Below are 21,560 nucleotides of genomic sequence, written 5' to 3' on the forward strand. Positions count from 1 at the left end.
TATACACATCCTTTATATATGATTGGACAATATTATTTTCTATTATGTGTCCTTAACAAGCCTCTTCTCTTAGGTTTCCTGACTTGACTCTTTCCTCTTGTCTTAGAGGAAGCAGAGGATCGCCAGCAGGCTGAGTGAGTGAGAGAAAACATGGCGGGGCTGGCTCCTTACCCAGAGGTCAAGAATGATGTACATACACCTGAGGGAGGAAGATTCTGAACTTACATATTACATGGATAGGCTGACTACTTCCAAAGGTTGTCTTCTTCCCTCCTTCTCTCCCCCTGTCCATTTCTCTTCCCCTCCTTCCTTCCTTCCTTCCTTCCTCACATCCCCTTCCCTTTCCTCCTCTCCCGTCTCCTTCCCTCTTTCCTTCCTTCCACTACAAAAGCTGTATTTGCTCATTGTAAAAAAACAACATTGAGAAGTACTTAAAAGGTATACGTGGAACACATCAGTTCTCATCCTACCTCCCCCACCTCAGGTTTCACTCCCTAGAAGCTACGACTGATAATTATTCACCTGTCTCCTTTCAGATATTTTACAAGTATATACATATATATATATTTTCAAATTTTTATAAACATAAATGTAATCATAAACACACAGTTGTACTGTTTTACAACAGGCTTTTTCACTTAAGAAAAAAATACCCTTGGGTATCTTTCCATATGAGCCCAAACAGAGCTAGTACATTATTTATAACTTCAGAGTATTTCACTATATGTTAATATAAAATTTAATTAGTCACTTACTCGTGAATCTTTGGGTCAAAAATACTGTAATAAATATGAATAGAATTCTTAGAAGTAAAAATATATGACTAAAAGGTATGCACATTTAAAATTTAATAGGGGTAGCCAAATTGTCTTCCAAATAAGGTTGCCCATATTTGCACACACCATAATGCATATTTCTATGTATATTTCTTGACAGTAGATGTTTGTAAACTTTGTTTTTTGCCAACTGATAGGTTGAAAACATTTCATTGTCTTAATTTTCATTTCTTTAATTTTGAGTAAGGAAATTTGTACTTTCTTCCCTGTGATCTTCCTGTTGATATATTTTGCCCATTTTCTTAGAGAATTTTTCTTTTTCTTTGGATTTGATGTCCTTTGTTTATTATGGAAATTAGCCCTCTGTCATAGTTGTATCTAGTTGCTTTGCTTTGCCATTTGTTTTTTGAACTAGTATTTTCTTTTTTTTTTAATTTTTATTTATTTATTTTTTTTAAGATTTTATTTATTTGACAGAGAGAGAGACAGCGAGAGAGGGAACACAAGCAGGGGGAGTGGGAGAGGGAGAAGCAGGCTTCCCGCTGAGCAGGGAGCCCAATGCGGGGCTCGATCCCAGGACCCTGGTATCATGACCTAAGCTGAAGGCAGACGCTTAACGACTGAGCCACCCAGGTGCCCCTGAACTAGTATTTTCTAATGGGGCTTCTAAGCATTGAATTTGTTTTCTAAAGCAACTTAGCTTGTGTGAATGGATGAGTCATAACAGCTCCGAGTTTGGTATTATTAAAAGAAGGGAAAAGAAACAAGGGAAAATAACAGTTTCACATATGGAGTATCCAGAGAGGAAAGGTGAGGTTTGTTTTCAAATCACCTGCCTGTGGTTTCATTAAATCTGTAAGGCATTAGATCCTCGTACCTCTATTCATTTAGAAGGGAAATTCCAACTGTCTACAGCTCTACCTTTGGGGTTTTATTGAATAACACAAGCTAAAATCAAAAGAAAAACTAACTACGGTTGGATGAACAAGGACATGTGTATCTCGGTCTCTAAAACAAGGTGACCCAATTCACCATTTATTCCAAGAAGCTTCATGAATTAATCTTTTTATAACTGTCAGTGTCAGCAAATACTCTCAACTCTGTATTTACTGACATTCGAAACATTTTAAGAGCCCTTCAGCTGTATCTTGCCAAATTATTAATCACTTAGGGGTTATTAAAACATGGAATTGACATATTGGATAATTGGCATAAGAAAGATTTCAATCCCTGAGAAACTCATCTGCTCATCTGGCCTCCTCAAATGTTTCCTCAACAGAGTGGGGGGATATCTTATGCCCTAAGTCATCTCCTTTGTCCTTTTCTCTCAACAGGGCTGAAGTCCTGTTGGAACCTACGGCTTTGAGAGGCTGACCAATCTTCATCCTCCTGCCTATCACCAAGATTATGGTCATGTGTTGGTCACATGAGAATTATTTTCCAGGATTTATCTTTGAAGCATTTGTATCAAGAGTACAGCATTATGGAAACATGGAATCTTTCTTATTTATTTTTAATATTTTGGGATTTAAAATGTTACCAAATGATGTGCAACGAAATATGTGACTCCATTAAGGATCCATTATGGGATGCACATGCATTATGCATAGCACAGCATATGCAGTTACTTTGAGGCTTAGGGGATCTATCTGAGTTAGTTACCTTAAGATGTTAACAAAACCAGAATGGTCTAAGATAATCTATATAATTTTATACATCTTGTCTCAATCCAGTTTCAACAGATATTGCAATTTCCAGAGCCAGTGCAAGACTCTGCAACTACCGATCACTGAAAGACTCACAGGTAGAGAGTGAAAGAGTGTGGTATAAAGCATGCGCTACAGGAACTATTTATGGACAAGGCTCCCCAATGAACAAACTGGAACCATAATAGGCAAATCTCATTTATGAGTGGCAGATAGGTTTTTTCTCATGTGACAACTCTAGCCATTCCTTAACAATAATCCAGAACGCTAAGCTGAAAAGATATGGCAAAAACTGCTGGCTATATGCCGATCTCTCTTTTTCCCTTCCTTCATAGTGATGGGATTTTAGCTCCTGATGTATTTGTCCAGGAATAAAGACTACATTTTCAAATCCCCCTTTAGCTAGGTGTGAACGTGTGACCAAATATTGCCACATGGGATGGAAGTCAAAATGGTGTGTATGACTTCCTCATGGTGACTTTAAAGGGAAAGGGTATGACTTTTTCCCTTGCTCCTTTATCCTGATGCTTTCCGGCTAGAAGGTAGATGAGATGGACCATGAAGACAGGGATGGGAGGAGCAAAAGAAAGAAGGAAACTGAGTCCTCAATACTGTGAGGCCACTACATTAAATCTGGACACCTGTTCAGAATAACATGTACATAAGGAATAAACTCTTGTCTCCTTTAGGCGTCCAGTGTTTTGAGTCCCTGTTACAGCAGCAGAACCTGTGTCCTAATGAATGAAAAATGGTTCTGAGCTGAATCAAGGCTCAGTGGGAAAAGTCATGCTAGCTTTGCAATGCCCCAGCTATGGGCAAGGGACACAATGGGCTCCGGCCAACTCTAATCTCTTACTGTATGGAGAGCTAACCTACTCCAAAATGGAAGACTCTCAAAAAACCCTTTCATGTCACTCATACATTACAGCTTTCCTTGGCCATATGCCCGTCTCCCTCTCTGTGCTATTGTTAACCACTTCAGGCTTAACCTCTGTGTATTTGGTACAAATACAAAGAAATGAGACTGACTTAATAATCATAATAAAAATAAAATAAGTAATATGTGTAGTATTTAGGATATACCATTTATTTTTATGTAAATGACTTAAAAAAATCCTTTAAAATAGCCTCCTGGAAAACTATATGCTTATTTCAATGATGCTGTCATTACTAAAATATTTTTGGAATTTTTTTGAAGTTGTAAATCCATATGTTTCTTATAATAATAGGACTGGATCAAATCCCTTAAATTTCTTTCATGCCAAACCAGCAACTCTTTATTGAGCACTTACTATGCATAACATTGTTAGGTTGGGTGTCAGAGAGGTTGGTAATCAATTAAGGATCTCAATGGTACTCTTCAGACAATCCATGTTAAATTTCCTGGGTAAGATGACTTCACAATTCAACAACAAAATAATATATATAAGGGGTCTACTATAGTCCAGGGAAATGAGAAATATACACCAGAAATGGAATGTGAATTTTTAAAAAGCTCTGCTTCATGGAGTTTTATATCATGAATTTATTCATTCACTCAAGATTTATATTCCTGCCCTCCTCCCTTACTTCCCCCAAATTCTCAGTAATTTATAGATTAAAAATTAGAGTTCTGTTTGTATTCAATTTTGAACTCTTTATTCTACTAGAACCTTGATTTATTAAAATATGCCCTGTGCAATGCATTGTACTGAGTAGGCTGTCCGGGGGACTCTGGGTACAGAACCCCTCTCTGCCTCTGCCCCCGTATCAGTGAATAACTGTGGACTGGAGGATTTCTCTGAGTACCAGGGACTCTGACAGGAGAGCTCCTAGCGTTAAGCACATTTCTGGAGTCACTGAGCCTGAAACATAAAGCCGTGGTGCTCAGAGCAGGTGCTGCTGAATTGGAAATACTGATCTGATTTACTTCATGAGTCAGTTCTGCCTGTTAAGCAAGTCGGTGTGTCTCTTCAAATGAAAACCAGCTTCCTAATAGCCATTAGGGCAGAAAGGTCAACTCAAGTCCATTTACAGTTTTCAAATATGCCAAGAGCGTGGATTTAGACAATGAGTTTGGTACTCACCCCGCAGAGAACAGACACAGAGCAAATGAAGTCAGATAGGAGGAAGAACTTCCCAACAGCAAGTGATGTTAGGATTGGAAGGGCTGACATCCAGCCAATGCTGTTGGTTTAGGAAACCAACGTCTTCACCAGTTGTTAAAGATTTTAAATCTCACTGCTGGCTTGCTATGGCTGCCTCTTCTGTTGTCTTAGGTATGAGTATTGTGGGTGTGGTCTTGACAAATCAGGTGTGGGCTATTGGAAAGATTTGGGAAAAAAAAAAACAAACAAACCCAAACAAACAAAAAGAAAACTCAAGGAAACATACTTGGAGTAGCGTTTCCTGAGGGATGTGATTGGCCTTTGGGCCAGGCAGGTCTTCATGTGAAACTGTTCTGCCCAAGGCAGAATATTAACCTTCCTGCCTCCTCTCTTATGTCATTCAGGAGCACAAGAAATCATGTCAACCCCGAGGCCCCCTGGTATTTTTAAATGCCCCCTAGGGGAGGCAGGGTCACCCTACTCGTAAACCACTACAGCCATGTTTAAGAATTATCACCCAAAATGGTGGTAAAGGAAGTAGGATATCAATGATGCAGTCATGAGTACTTATTTCTGACAATGAAAATTTCATGGAAACAAAATGCTTTAAATTGATGTGTGTCATGTCATAGAGATGGGTTAATTTTTAAAATGAAATCCCTTAGGGGCGCCTGCGTGGCTCAGTCAGTTAAGTGGCTGTCATGGTCCCGGGGTCCTGGGATAGAGCCCCATGTTGGGCTCCCTGCTCAGCGGGGAGCCTGCTTCTCCCTCACCCTCTGCCTGCCACTCTGCCTACTCGTGCTCTCTCTCTATCTCTCTGTCAAAAATAAATGAATGAAATCTTTTAAACAAAATAAAATAAATAAAATAAAATCCCTTGGAGCCATGTGGACTTCACCGGTATTGACTCAATCTGTGCATTAGAATGTTCCTGTGGCTCAGGTATCCTATAACTCAGTGAAAAGGGGATATATTTGCTTCCACAGTAAGGCATAATTCATTAGGGATGACATCCTGTACTGTTGGAAGACATTATTCTCAGTATTATTTTTGTTAGTTTGGGTGAGTAAGCATACAATCATATATAAAGAGGTGTGTTGGCTTAGGGACTGCATAATAAAACATATATTTTTTCCTAGAGAATTCTAAATATCAGTATCTTCAAAGACCAAATGTGATTATGCTTTATGAATTCTGCCATCATTTCTTCCACTTGTTTACTCAGAAATACCAAGCCCATTTTAAGCTGCTGCTTTAGAAGAAGTACTACTCTCCGTGTCTTCATCAGACGAGGCTACACTCAAATGTCAGTCCTTACCCTGGGGCAGAGAAAATGTGGAGAATCAAATTCTCTTTCAAGCAAACCCCGACAGTAGCAAAAGTACTGGTTATGGAAATCTAAACCTACCCGGACACCCCCATTAATTAATATAGCAAAATAAACGTAGACTGGATTTAGTCTGACATAGGGACATAATCCCGTAGACTGGATTTAGTCTGACATAGATTTCACCTCATAGTATGGAGATGACAAAGTCAGAAATTTCTAGCCTCATAACGAAATTTCCTACAACCTATGTTGATGTTCACAATATAATTAGATATGCAGTCTGAATAAAACTTTGCATTTGGGCCAACCTAAAATAAAATTCAAACAACAAAGGAGTAACATTTTAATCAAATAGAGCCCAAAGATAACTAGATTCCTGTCCTCTCCCTTCAATCCCCTTTTTGAATAAAGTGGTAACTTACAAGAAGAAAATTTAAAGCGTGAGATATATTCTGGGCTGATTCACATTTAGCCCAAGTTCTAACACCTCCACCAAATACAGTAGTCAACAATCCTAACTGACAGTCACCATGATTGCTCTAGGACACCGGAATAGCTTGAATCTCTAAAGAAAGATTACATTTTCTCCATTATGCTCTATTTATTCAGGTAGGAGGAACAACTGCAGGGTAGAATATATTTTTGACAATATATAAAAAGACAAAAGAGTTTGCTGGCTATCGCTGTAATGGTTAAGATTTTAAATCAATTACTCTTTAACAAATCATGTTCACAGAGGATTGATGGTAAGTTCCAGAACATAATTTTGAGCCCTCATTTTTCCTCTTTGGACCTTTTCAGTAACTATAGACATATATGGTTCCTCCTTAATGAGCAGAGCCAGGTCTGATTTGTGGTATACTATATATATATATATATATCACTATATATATATATATATATATAGTGATGAATACCCTTGACTCTCATAGGCTTTAATGAGAGGGTCTGGGGGTCTGGTCTCAGGTTGGGACCCATGGCAGCCAGGCCCTGTCAACACAGGACATGGTTTCCCGCGGGGGGACCACTGTACCACCAAGAAGGCGGGAAGAGAACCAGTTGTTTCTGGATGGCCACGTGCCAGAATCCTTTCATATGTTGACTTGTATGTCAACTCATTTAATCAGGGTTCACAGATCCAGAAACAGAGTCTAAGAGAAATGCTTTAATACTGGAATATTTATGGATGAAATGATATGCCATCTGGATTTCCTTCAAAATTATCCAGAGAAGGATGTAGGTGGCTATATAGAGAGAGATTCTAAGCTTGGCCATGGGCTGGTAAATGTAGAGACTGGGTGACAGTCATGGTGGGTTATTATAATATTCTCCAACTTTTTTGTATGTGAAATTTTTTAATAATAAAAACGTACGCACAAGATACGCTTAGGATTTTAAAGTCCCACAAGGCTGCTTATATGCTACTTTCTAGAGCAGCTCCTTGGCAGTCTTTCAGCTCATATATATTTCCTGAGCAGCTACTATGTTCCCAGCAATGTGCTAAGTTGCCTCAATTTATGTGAATATGTGAACAGCAATAAAATAAATATGAGGAATTTTTGATTATGTACCTTTTTTTATTTAAATAGTTCGAACGTAGTATATGGTGCTTGGCAATATTCATGAAAGGTGTGGGTCACCTTTGATAATTCTCTTAATCACTTCCCTGCACCTCAGTCTGATCTTTGAGATGAATGACTTTATGTTCTTGTGAATGTCAGCCACACCATTGCTTTCATCCACAGACACTGATAACACTCCTGGGATATAGGTATATAGGTTTACAGAGTACATACAGCCTCACTCCCTTGCCTCTCTCTTCCTCTTACTTGCCAGGCAAAATCCCAACAGGCACTTAACCCATTTCTGTGTCTGTTCTACTACTCGAGCTGAACATGGCTGCAAAGAAAACACACAAGCCTAGTGATCCATGCCTCTCGAAATTCACAACCACAAATACCCGGTGGGACCAGGGTGCTGTGGGGTAATGCTACATTTCCCTGGTCCGGTCATTCTCCCTGTCTCTCCATTAACTATTGTTCCTTTTGCTCCCTAATCTCCTCTCCCTCCTCCCCTTCCACATTCTTTGCTGATGACCTCCCGTACTCTTTTCTTTATAAAGAAACTATCTACAGAGAAGTACCTGATCATCCCAGCAGAAAACGTTCCATCCTACCCACGTCTGTGCCCATATGCTCTGCCCTCCCTCCTGCTATGCAGGATGAAGCTGTCCACGTCCTACGGCCGAGCTCTTTATCTGTGCACTGAATCTCATCACCTCCCTCTCTCTTAGGGACTTCGTCCCAATTCCCCAGAGATCCCCCACTTTTTTTTCCTGCAAAAGCTTACCCCTCTGGGGCTCTCCCTAGCCCCCCTGTTTTAAGAATATACCAGTGTTGCTAAGAATGGCCTTGCAGCTTTCACTTGATGTGTCTACTCCTTACCCTGAATGCCCAATTCATTAGCAAGTCCTCTTGAGTTCTACCTGCACAATATATCTTAGGACCAATATTATATGATTTATATGAGGCACCTGGAACAGGTGAATTCGTAAAGATATCAAGTAGAATAGTGGTTATCCGGGGCTGAAGGGGGGGAGGAACAGGGAGTTAGAGTTTAATGGGGACAGAATTTCAGTGTGGGATGATGAAAACGTTCTGGGGATGGACGGTGGTGATGGTCGCACAACAATGTATATGGACTTAATACCACTGAACTGTATGCTTAAAAATGGTTCAAACGGTAACTTTTATGTTATGTATATTTTATATTTAAAAAAAAGCCCAGTTAAGAAAATATCTATGCTTATATTTGAATCCGACCACGTTTTACTTCCCCTATCGCTGCCATTCTATTTCAAACCGCTCATGCCCACCTGCATTATTGCAACGGCCTCCCAACACATCTCCCTGCTCGAAAGCTTGCCCCCCACCTCAGTCTGGTCTCTGCACACAGCAGCAGAGTGATGTTTTAAACCGGAAAGGAGATCCTGTAATTTGCCAGATCACAATTCTGTTAGAATAAAACCTAGCCCTCTACAAATGTCTTGCTCTTTCTTGAACACCCGGGGCTTTTGTCCCTACTTTCGCTCCCTTCCAGAATGTTCTCTCCACAGTGGGCTCCCTGACTTCATTGAGGTCTCTGCTTCCGTGTCACCTGCTCTACGCCAGCCTCTCGACGCGTAGGTGCGCATGCGTGCAAACCGCGCACGCAGGTCCAGTCCTCTACCTTCCCCTGCTCTCTTTTTCTTAACAGTTCTTTTCACTACCAGACATCATATATTTATTTGTTTCCTTATTTACCTATTACTCTACCCCTCTAGAGTTAAGGTCAATGAATTTCGTAGACCTCAGCCATGACTGGTCTGTAACAGCAGTTCAAGAAATACCTGCATCCTAAAAGGCATACTTGGAGCTGTTGGAGGCTGTGCGTGTTAAATGTGAAGTTTTGTAAGTGGCAGATGGAAGAGTGTTCCAAAGCAGGTCACTGCGCATGCCCAAAAGGGTTCTCCTTTAAAAACCAAGTCCTTCAGGGACCAGGGACAATACTTGAGAAGGGGCTGGTGACAGCAGGAATGAGTGGGGCACGGGGGAGAGACGAGATAATGGAGGCCAGGGTGCAGAGACAAATCAAAGGCACTGGTGCTTGTGATTCATTATCACTCATAATTGGCATTTTGATGAGAAAGGGTTGAAAGGTCTCCCGAACAGGATTCACTTAATATTTAAGGAAAGTATCCTTCAGACGATTATGTCATTTAAGTAAGAAACAGACGTGAAAGACTACCGTGGTAGGCAGGGCACCCCTAAGTGGTGAGGAGGAATGGCACTTTAGGAAAACGCTGAGCGCAGTCCCAGCACCCCTGGTGTCCTCCGAGGCGGAATGGGTGATGAGCCCTGTTAATTGTGGTGTGGTGTCTCATTTTTGAGAGACCACGCTGGGGCCCAAAATTGAGTTCCACCTTCGTGTTTTAGATTTCTTTAACTTTTGAAGAGGGAACTACAAAAGTAAATGAGGTTTTTAGAATCAGTTTTATTTTTAATAGGAAGAACCACATTACTGCTAATTGTGATATAATGAAAAGAAATAGTGTCCACCCTGGACAGTAGAGTTGCTGTTCCAAGGTACTGATCGGGGATTGATTGCATTACAGGTTTGTATTCTTACTTCCGCTGTTTCTTGTTATAACCGGGTCAACTTTACCCCTTGTTAGTCCTGTTCTGGAGGCTTCTGTGTTCTCAGTGGGCACTTTGCTGTTAACTAAATTGAGGCCTCAAGGTCCTGCTCTACTTTGGGAACTCCTTGGGACACTCCTTAAGCTCTGAACACCTTGTTGCCCCTTCCCTGCTTTTTGGGGTGAATGCAGCAAAAAGACAAGGAGACCTAATGACTCACGAGTGGCTCACTTGGAGGGTAATCTTGGTTTGCCTGGGACTGAGGGGACCCAGGGACATGGGACTTTCAATGAAGAGACAGTCTCAGGCACCTGGGACAAGTTGATCACCCTCTCAGGTTAAGCTTAGGGACAGAACCGGTGTAAAAGCTAACTCATGGCATCTTTCACTACAGCTTGTGAGCAAACTGCTGACCCTGACCCTTTTTACTTCCTGTGACCTCAGAGATCTCCTCTGGGTGTCTTTAACCTTTTCTTCCCATTTAATTATTTTTACTCAATGGGAGCCTGTGGGTTTCTGCAAATCCTCAAATAAGTATCTCGAAGCATGTAGGAAAATTATGTTTATAAATTATGATAATTCCAATGACCATGTGGTTCCCCTGCCCCCACCTCGTTCCAACTACTGTCATTTAACCCACTGGGGCTCATCCCTTACCCCAGACCTAATCCTGTTTGTGGACTTGGAGCAGTTCAAGAGTCTCTACCCTGCCTCTCTGACCTTGTGTATCAGCTCTGTACCCGGTGCATGCTTCTCCCCTACCTTTTTTACCCTAGACCCTTGACTGGGTCCCCACTTGTCAATGTTTTTGTGTGCTGCTACCTGCCTTGGTAATCTAGCAAGGGTTCACTGTCTCTATGAATGGCATGAGGCCTGTGCAGGGGGTCCCAGCAACTCCAGCATCCCTGACCAGCCTTGGCCCGCTCTCCGACTCCATGCTTCTGGGCTCTGTGCCTCACTGTGGCAAGGTCATTATATGGGGGCCTCTCCCCCCTCCCCCCCACTGCAGGGCTGTCCACACATATAGCACCTCTGGGAGCTTTACAGGAAGGTGCCCCTCCAGGCAGATAAATTACAAAAAGATGTTCCCTCTAGGATGACCAGTTAGAAAAAAAGCAACCTGTCCTTGGACAGCCTGTAAGGCACGGAGCTTGGCAGACAGAGCCTTGGAGGGGTTTTAACCCCCCTGGCACCCCTGAGCCGGGTGTATAACTTACACCACCACATACCTAGCTCTTCTCCTCACTACTAACCGGCCCGGCTGCCACCGGCGCCTAGCCCAATGCCAGGCTTTGCTGGTCTGGACAGGTTTCGCCTCATCAGCACCCTGAATCTGACCCTGAATTTGCTCTTTGTCTGTCCTGCTCCCGTCCTGCATCTTTCAGGTCACTCCCATTGAGGTTCTCATTCTTAACCTGATGGTGTATAAAAAGTCAAAATCTAATAGATATCACTCATAACATAACATTTGCCCTTTCTATCCACTATTGTAATACAATTCAATTTTAGTATTACGAAACCTACTACCTATTGGTTATAATGCTTTGTTACATTTGATCTCTGCCGATTTCTGGATAGATTTTCTAGTCTTTTCTATTTTTTTTTCTTTCCAAAAGATGTCTAGCTTGGGATAATCCTGTTTTCTCTTTCCAAAGACAGTTGGGGATTCTAGGATAGAAGACAGTTTCCTAATACAACTTGGACTTCAGGCCTAGGCCAAAATGTACTATTCCAGACATCTCTGTGAAAAAGATAAAATAGTAGTAGCTCCTAAAAGTTGGGACCACAACAGGTATAAGAAAGAGAAGTTGTGGTCTGATAGGGCGAACATTCCAGTTCTAAGGGAGGTGGCTCTGGCAGGCAAAACCCACCCCAGACAGTTACAGAGAAAAGAATAGAGAGCAACCATTTGGACAAGCTGAATCACAGCACACTGAGCTTTTGGAAACTTATCTAGCCAAAGAGAATCTTTTGTTATTTAGAATTGCAGGCTTTGAAAGTTGGATCAATTAGATCCAAGTTGTCCTGATGAGACATACAATTACCCCTAAAGTTTGAGCCTGCCACGGATCCTCCTCAAGGGTTACTTGGTGGAAACAAATTGAAATCACTGTGAGGAGAGATGGTAGATGACTTTCATACCTCTGTTACATTTAAATGCAAGCCACTTAGTGATTTGGGGAGCACTGCTGTTTTCACAGTGTTACCTTTTCATAGTTAATTGTGGGCACAATAAATACAGCATAGAACACATGAATACTTAAGAGGTAATTTCAGTATAACCGCCACAGATATGTATTATGTAGTGTGCATAAACATGCACATATATCTAAATATATATATATTTAAAGACAATGAATAAATACACACATAGAATTAAATATAAAATTAAAGTTTATGAAGATGTTTACACAGAGTACTTTTGTTTAGAGAATGCCAGTTGCCTTGAAATTCCTAACCATAGGCAGATCTATGCTAAGATCAAAACATATGTATATATAAAATTTCTGGCCAACAAAAGTAGCTTAACAAATAGAAACAATTTCTCTAGGGTGCCTTTCCTCCTTAGAGTACTGTGTAAAGGATGTAGGAAAAGTCTGGAAAGAAAAACATATCTGCTTGCATACACCCCAGATGGGGTTGAGTTTCTTGCATATGACAAATGAGCGCTAGGCCACTAATCACGCAATCCCTCATCTTATGTGTCCAGTCCTCCTCCCCCAGATGACTTCCTCAGGTTCTAACCACTGGCCCAGCAGACTCATAATGATCCCTGTTTGAAACTTGCTCAAGTTCTTATAATATTGCCACACGGTATACTTGTAGTTACTCACTTTCCACAGGCTTCCTATGAGGCCCGGCAGTGGGAACAGTAGCCTACTTACTTGTGTTTATCTTCTGGAGAGAAATATGCTTTTCCAGTTGTCTCCTCAGCTTCACTTCGGCTCCATATTTCCCGGTGGTCCCGTTGTCGGCCAGAATGAAGTGGGAATGCATGCTGTTGAGAACAGTGAGCTTGCTCATGGGATTGGACATGGTCTGATATGGCCGGACGACCTGCAGGATTTCAAAAGGAAGAGGCGGAAGTCAGAAGAAAAAGAGCAAAATATGAAAAGGAGAACCAGCCAGAGAGGAAACAGAGAGAAGGATAAATCAATTCTCCGCTACAGTGAAAACAGAGTTTACATCCTCCTCCTAATAGCACTGTAGGTAGCAAGTTTTATGGTCAATGTTCCCCAGTCACAGCAAGATTATACTTAAAGAGTAATGTGTTCATTTATATGCTGAGTTGATACAGAAGCTAGAGTTTGTACTCTCATCATACTCAAAAACTGACATGTGAAGGATTGTGTCATTGTGAGGTCGATCTTTCATTTGCTGATGAACCACAATTAATTTTAACATTTACTCATTTTGTTTTCTCTTTCTCTTCTCCACGATGTCCATACTCCAATGGGCACAGCAGAGCAATCATGGTTCTGGAGTAGGGTTGGGGAGGGGGTGGGGGCCAGGGTGATCTTTTCAGTCAAGCCCATTCAGTCATCTGAAGGTCTGTTAATTCAAAAATCAACACTGTTCTTATTAGACACCTTATTTAAGTGGAAATGTTGAATGTCAAACACGTGTCTCATGAGATGAGCGTGAATCAAAATGTTCATCTCTGTCTTTGTTTGTTGTTGCATTATTTTAATTTCGTGGTGAATTATACTACCCCAAACAGAGTAAGTCTTTCAGATTTTTGATATCAAAAGAAAAGCAAAACCTCTTGTGAGTTTGAGTTGCTAGTTCTAGTTGCTTTATAGACATTATCTGTATTCCTTGCAACAATCCTTGCAAGGTGGGTGCTCTCATGCTTATCTCATAGATGGAGAAACGGAACTGGAGGTAAAAAGGTTTTTCAAGAGTTTCTTACACACAAAATCAGAATTAACACCCAGGTCTGATTCCAAAATCTTTGCATGTCCCCCTCCCCACACTGCTTAGACACGATGGAAACAAGACGTTTTAGAAATCTACTCCTAAAATATTTAGGTAGAGACTTCACTCATGACTATGAAAAGGAATATTCAACAAGCTCACTGTTACAAAGTCCAGTACAGTTATCCCTGTACTGAATCATCAGAATTGACAAGACAGAAATAAATGCTACTGGGTTTTTATTTCTGTGCCTTTGTGCGGTGTGTACATTCATTATGGAGTTGAGATGCTCTCGTTCATGTTCAGTATGTAATAACTCACCATGAAAAGCTGTAGTAAGATTGGGTAGTTTGTTAAAGAAATTACAAAGTGATTTAGTAAGGGCAGTCTTTAATAGTACAGACCTCATAAAAGTCATTTTTTAGATCTTGATTCCAATTTCAAAATCCATTTCTATGTGCCTGGCACACAGAATCTACTCAATACATAGTGAATGAGTGAACAGGAAAACTTGAGACAGGCATGCTTTTGTTCAAAATTGGAAAAAAAAAAAAAAAGAGCCCTCTCTTTTCTGAATTGCTTGGGAGTTGACCTAATCTAAATTTAAAATGTATAATTTTGAGCTTTTGAAATATCCTTCATTCCTTTTAATGTATGTCTTATTTGTTAATGTAGCATTAATATAACATTAATTCATAGCTTCATCTTAGTTGACTCTTAGTGATAAAGGAAGCTCATAACTTTTTGATTATTGTTTCCAGTAATGGATGGGATTTTTTCCAGTAATGGAGCAGTATTCAATTACTCCTTTGTCTGGATGAGTGCATGAGAGTCCCCCAAAATACAGAGACAGTGGTTTGCTAACTCCATCCTGAGTTCTTTATCACTGGAAGAGTGGGTCGCTTGTGGTTGAAATTCCCATTTTGTTGTTACTCATTTTTGATCATAAAACATTCATTCTATAGCAGAGTGCAAGTTAATAAATATTAATGCTTTGTTGAAAGAGGCTTAGCAGGAGGACTTTCTCCTATCCTTAAAGTGCCTTGGCATTGTGCTTTTGGACAAAAGAAAATACTTTAGTTACTCTTCTCTATTTTCTGAGTAGGTCCCCAAGGCTCCATGCCAAGGAGGAGGAAGACCCAAAATATTTCTTTAAGAGGCAGGGACAGTGGATTTTCTAGAAGTTAAATGATGCATGACAGTGAATCCCGGACACTTGTTCTAGCTGAGACATAAGAACACATTTTCTAATTCCTGGGAACCTAATTAAAGACCATCAGTGAACTTGAAATTTTCAAATGAATAAGGTAATGAAAATAATTCTGGGCCAACTGACATACTTACCACAATCTGAGAATAACAGAACATCATTAAATCATCTAACTATATTCTATATGTTTCCTCCACCCCAGGATTCTAAGGACAGTGGGGCATCAGTCTTCTGAGTTTTGATCTTTTCTTGTGAAATATGGCACACCAGCTCTTTGGAAATACTGTTCCTTTGAATCAGTCATGGCAAGAGGGTCAAGTTTACAGTATCACTCATGAATTTTAATTTCTTCATCTTACTGCTCCCCATTTCGTTTGATCTTATATGAAGGTAAGTTAAAGGTGGTCATATTTGGCAGAGATTTTGTCTGCTGCATAATAGGGGATATACATCTGAAAAGTAAGTAAAATGCCCTAATTTATTTTCCTGTCATCACTGGAGGAAGATCTGCTGAATCCTTGAGAATCCTGAACATATGAGTCATGGAAATCTGTCTGAATCCCATTAGTTCTGTCAGTGGCTGTGTAAATCTGAGGCCCACATTTTTAATCTGTAAAAGGGATATGAGAACACCACTTACCTCATGGCGGTTAGATGAGATTATAGGTGCAAAGTACCTGGCACTTTGCCTGGTTCATGGCAGGCAATCTATAAATGTGAATTCCTTCTCAAGTTTGGCTTTATTTTACCAACTATAAACTGATTTTACCATTGCAAACTAGTGACCAAAATGACAAGATGACAGACTTATCACGGACTTTTTTTTCCACAAGAGATTTGAATCAATCAGTTTAAGTAAAGAAAAAAAAATTAGCAATCAGTTGGCAAAACACACGTGTTTTTACTCCATCACCTCCTCTCAGGCCACTTAAGAGGGCAATGCTCCGGAATTATTGGTGGATTAACTGCAAAGTTGGAAAGACCTTCCCAAATGCTTCAGGAGGAATGCGTGTTGGTCTAAATTGCCTACAAAATCCACTTAATATTCTTCATAACAAACATACCAGCAGTCTCTTCTTGTTTGAGTTATAATTTGCATATCTACAAAAGACTTGCTGATCTTCCTGTTAATGCTTCTCAAATAGGAAATAAAAAAAACAATGTCTTTGTGTCACATGAATACAAATGAATTCTTCCCTCTGACAAAATTTTAGAGGTAATGTATCCACTTGCATTGTTAAGAGCTCATAAAAAAGGGCTTTTTTTGGAAACGTGTGTGCGTGCGCGTGTGGGTGTGCGCGTGCGTGCGCGTGTGCGTGTGTGTGCACGTGAGTGCACAGCCACACAACTGTGACATGTTCAGGGCATGTAGGCATGTTAGACGGCTCTAGCATGTTTCTCAGCCACTGTTTTTTGAGAGAATCAAGCCCTAATGCCCATACATAATGGATCACCTCTCCTAAGAATATAGGATGGTCCAGGTTATGTATCATCTTTGAGGGAATTAAGAAGAGCGTCGCTCAAATAATTTTCCGTGTTCATATTTCAGATGTGGAATCTGGGTCGATGAAGGTTGAATAGCATCTGAGAGGTCTACATATCATGTGACCTTTCATGATTGGTAAAAACGGAATTATATGTACCTAGAAGGGAAATTTGCTTAGAAACAGATTTTAGATACCTTGAACTCTTCGGGTATCATGGGCCAGAATACTTCTAAGTAATGACATTTTGCCCCTTTCTTGTCCCTCAAGGGGAGATGGGAGAATTCTGCACTCTTTAATACATCTGCACCACTTTATACTGGCTGATTGGTAAAATTCTGGTTCCAAGGCCTCTGTCTATCTTGACTCTGAAACAAAGAGGCAATGAAGTAGAAGCTGCTTAAGAAATTAATGAAGGTGGGGGCGCCTGGGTGGCTCTGTCGGGTAAGAGCTGACTCTTGGTTTCAGCTCAGGTCGTGATCTCAGGGTTGTGGGATCGAGCCCCAAGTCGGGCTCTGCAATCAGTGGGGAGTCTGCTTCTCTCCCTCTCCCTCTGCCCCGCCCCCCACACTTTCTCTCTCTCTCTCTAAAGTAAATAAATAAAAATCTTAAAAAAAAAAAGAGATTAATGAAGGTGAAGGCCCTTGATGTACTTGTCGGGTCATTATCGTTGCCAGGAGGGGACTGATCTAGAGACACATGGAAAATCTGAACATTCTTTATGTGCTGGTGTTGGTGTGCTGCATTTTTTACCTATGGATGGGCTTAAGTGGATCATTTGGCAGCTGATCTAAGATACCTGCTTGAGTTTTCCTAGCTATTTTCATGCATGTTCTGGTCTCACTCAGGAGTACTTAGTGGGCAGTCAGGAGATTGGGGGGGTGGTTCTAGTTCCTCCAGCTACTAATTTGTGACCGTGGGCAAGTCTTTCAACTCATTCCTTCCTTCCTCTATTCACGCATAAGAAGTCAATCAGAGAAATACATGTATCATATGGCCTCACTGATATGGGAATTCTTAATCTCAGGAAACAAACTGAGGGTTGCTGGAGGGGTGGGGGGTGGGAGGGATGGGGTAGCTGGGTGATAGACATTGGGGAGGGTATCACAGACCTGTACCTCTGAAACAAATAATACATTATATGTTAAAAAAAAAAAAAGAAGAAGAAGAAGATAGCAGGAGGGGAAGATTGAAGGGGGGGAAATCGGAGGGGGAGACGAACCATGAGAGACAATGGACTCTGAAAAACAAACTGAGGGCTCTAGAGGGGAGGGGGGTGGGAGGATGGGTCAGCCTGGTGATGGGTATTAAAGAGGGCATGTTCTGCATGGAGCACTGGGTGTTATACACAAATAACGAATCATGGAACACTACATCAAAAACTAACGATGTAATGTATGGTGATTAACATAACATAAAAAAAAAAAAGAATGTCTTGAGGAAATGTATGTGATGAGTATTGTGCTGGCTTGAGGAGACATAATCTTGCATCTAGGTAGTCTTTCACTAAATGTTCAAGTTACACAGATTGAAAGAAACTTCTCGGACGGTAGTTTCTCATCTATAAAGTAGAGGACTTGACTAGTTTCTGAGGGCTTTCTACTTCTAAGATTGAGTCGGGACAGCCTGTGTTGAAAAGTACATTTGCTTCTTCCAAGTTAGTGCAGAAAAAGGCCACAAAGGTGGTTCACTCCTGTCCTGGGGTCTCTTCCCTTTTCTAGTGCTTTCTACAAGGCAAGGGCAAGTTGGTTCATCTGCAACTCCTTTCCTGAACAGAACTGAATTGAGCTAAATTGGGTTTTTGAGTCATCAATCACAGGCCTTTGGCAATCCCTGAACTTAGGACCCGGTGAGGTGTATATCAGTATGCCCCTGGCAAGTAGCAGGCTAGGGGAACACCAAATCATTCTTTCCCTCCTAATAGCACCATGGTTTTAATTTAGGCAGGAAGAAGATGAGGATTTATTGATCACTTAGTATATGCCAGGCACTATGATAAACACTTCCCCATGGATTAATCCGTTCCAAGCTTATTTTATAGGCAAAACTATCGATGCTCAGAGAAGTGAAGTCTTTTGGTCAAACATGTCCCACAAACACTCTTTCCTTTAAATCTACAGAGCACGTAGGTCTTAAACTCCTTTAGAGGCTGGGAGACATTTAGAGGGAAGACGAGCTGAGCACTAAAATCCCTGTGAGAGCTGATCAGATTATTTCCAGATGAGTCATCTAGAACTGTAGAGTATGCAGAGGTCAGGACAGGCAGAAGCAGGAGGCAAGATGGGGTTTGTACTTTGGAGAAAGAGACACAAAAAGGATGGGCAAGGTTCTCTTAGGATCAGTCATGCATTTCTGGGAGAGATGAGGGGATATTGCTGAGACGTGGGCAGCACCCTCTGTGTCTGAGAACAAGGAACAAGGGGACTGAGAGGAGGAGATGAAAACCGAACAGAGAAAGGCACCGTGTGTCCTCACAAGCTTAGCGAGGCCTGTGCCAGCAGAGGGACTGAGCAGGTTATTTCCCATTCAGCCAGCTCAGCTGCACATCTAGGTATAAAGCAGGGTCATATGAAGCCCAGATGCTGCCTCTGAGCCCAGCAATCCAAACAAGAAACCAGCAAACCCCTGCATCCATCCCAAAGAGTGCCCGGGTACCTCAGCTGCAAAATCCACGCTAAAATCCACCGGTGAACAATTATGTCTTTCTGCAGCATTCTGAAAACGTGTCCCACAACTCATGGGCTGGCAGAGGGTTACACTGTCCTCATTTCAGGCTCACCTCCCTTTGCCCCATCCTGAGGGAATCCATGGACTGTCCAGGTTAAGGACCTACTTACAGTGGAAAAAGGCCCTTAAGTTCTACAAGGGGTCACTCGCTTTAGAAATCACCACGTATCAGTGGGGTGGTTTTAAAATACGTTAGAAAATTCTTCGAAAATCTTCCCTTCCAGTCTGCAGTCTTCAGTGACTCACTTCTAAGAAAGAGAATAAAACAGAAGTGATGGTGTGTTGACTTGCAAAACTAGGTCATAAAAGGGTTCCTTTTAGCTCTCTTGGATCACTTACTCTGGGGGAAGCCAGCTGCCATCATAAAGCAGCCTTCTGGAGAGGTCCACATGGGGAGGAACTCCTACCAAGAGGAGCCATATGAATAAGTCATCTTGGAAGAAGGTACCGTATCTCCATTCGATCCTTTAGATGATGCAGCCCCAACTGATATCTTGACTGTGACCTTAAAAGAGACCCACGCCAGAACCACACAGATAAGCTGCTGATAAATTTCTGACCCACAGAAACTGTGACACAGTCAGTGTTGTGTCAAGCCATTAAGTTTTGGGGTAATTTGTTACACAGCAGTATATAACACAATAGTGTATTATTGCTATCTTGAGACTTCAAAATGTATTCTCTCCCCTCTATTCTGGATTCACTGGTGCATCGTGATTCTGTGACTTCTAATGCCTCCCTGCATCCTTCCTGTTCTCCCCTGGGGCTATCGCCATCCTCCACTCTCTCACTGCCCATGTCTGACCCCTCACACCATCCTTCCTCATTGGGCAGATGGCCTGACTCCCACACCTACACACCTGGCAGTCGGGTGATCCAAAGCAGGTTGTTCTCTGTGTCTCAGCGTCTCCTTAAGTCAATGGAGATTAATAATAATAATAACCACCTCATTGGAGGTACTGTAAATATTAGATGAGATATAAAACGCATGGCACAATGCACATATGAACTCAGATAAATGATCGCTGCTATGACTACGGAGAAGTCGTATTGCATCATAGGTAAGGATGTGGTCTTGGGAGCTGGATGGTGTAGGCTGAAATCCCAGCTAAGTGACTTATTAGTCATGTAACATTGGGCAACTCACTTAATCTTTCTGTGTTTAGTTTTACCATCAGAGACGCGGAAGGATGGCAGTGAGACTAAAAACAACTGAAGACACGGAAGGACAGCAGTGAGACTAAACAACTTCTGAATGCCATTATGAGAATTAAGTGAGCATCTATGATGTGTGCTGAAACGTATTAAGCTCAACAAAAGTGTTGCTATTTTGATTATTGTTGTTGTTATTTATTATTATTATTTCAGTGATAAATGATAAAACCTCCAGGCTGAAACTTCAATATCGTGCCACCAACCCTTTGCAATACATACTCTTTCCTCTTCTCCTTCAGTTATAAGGATACAGATGGTTCCTCTCTCCTTTAGCTCTGGACCCCATCACCTCAGGGCCACTCTAGGACTTATTTCATTGATTCTATTCTCACTATCCCTACTTTCTCCCCTATCATCAACACAGAAACAAACTCAAGTCCCTTCCTTCTTGGAGAAAAAGTCCTCAAATTACGGCTCCCTTCAGCTACTCACTTCTTGTCACAGCCAAACTACTAAAAGGTTGGTTTCTCCTGGCCATCTCTACTTTTTCACTTCTCCCTCTTTAACCCATTGAATTGTGACCTGCCCCTTCATCATTCTTCTGAGATCGTTTTGACTAGTGATGCCAATGATATCTGTTTTGATAAACAGAACAAACACTTCCAAGGGGTGCCTGGGTGGCTCAGTCATTAAGCGTCTGCCTTCGGCTCAGGTCATGGTCCCAGGGTCCTGGGATCGGGCCCCGCATGGGGCTCCCTGCTCCGCGGGAAGCCTGCTTCTCCCTCTCCCACTCCCCGTGCTTGTGCTCCCTCTCTCGCTGTGTCTCTCTCTGTCAAATAAGTAAAATCTTTAAAAAAAAAAAAAAGAACCAACACTTCCAAGTCCTCATCCTCCTCAGTCTCTCAGGTGTACCGGGCATTGCCCTTCACTCCATTCTTCTGAAGCACACTGTTGCCTTGGCTTCCACAACACTCTCTGGTTTTGTTTCTACC

At 41.5% G+C, this 21,560-nt stretch overlaps 1 protein-coding gene across 8 annotated transcripts in view; it reads right to left on the bottom strand.

Moving 5' to 3' along the window:
- The window catches only part of TRPM3 (transient receptor potential cation channel subfamily M member 3), a 493,595-nt gene that overhangs the window by 204,668 nt on the left and 267,367 nt on the right, over positions 1-21,560 (bottom strand). For all 8 annotated transcript variants that reach the window (XM_078061329.1, XM_078061328.1, XM_078061333.1 and 5 more), the window contains exon 6: positions 12,960-13,131. In XM_078061329.1, coding sequence (XP_077917455.1) covers positions 12,960-13,131 — 172 coding nt within the window. The remainder of the gene's footprint in view (positions 1-12,959; positions 13,132-21,560) is intronic.

This window comes from Halichoerus grypus, chromosome 14 (genome assembly GCF_964656455.1).
Source record: "Halichoerus grypus chromosome 14, mHalGry1.hap1.1, whole genome shotgun sequence".
Taxonomy (NCBI): domain Eukaryota; kingdom Metazoa; phylum Chordata; class Mammalia; order Carnivora; family Phocidae; genus Halichoerus; species Halichoerus grypus.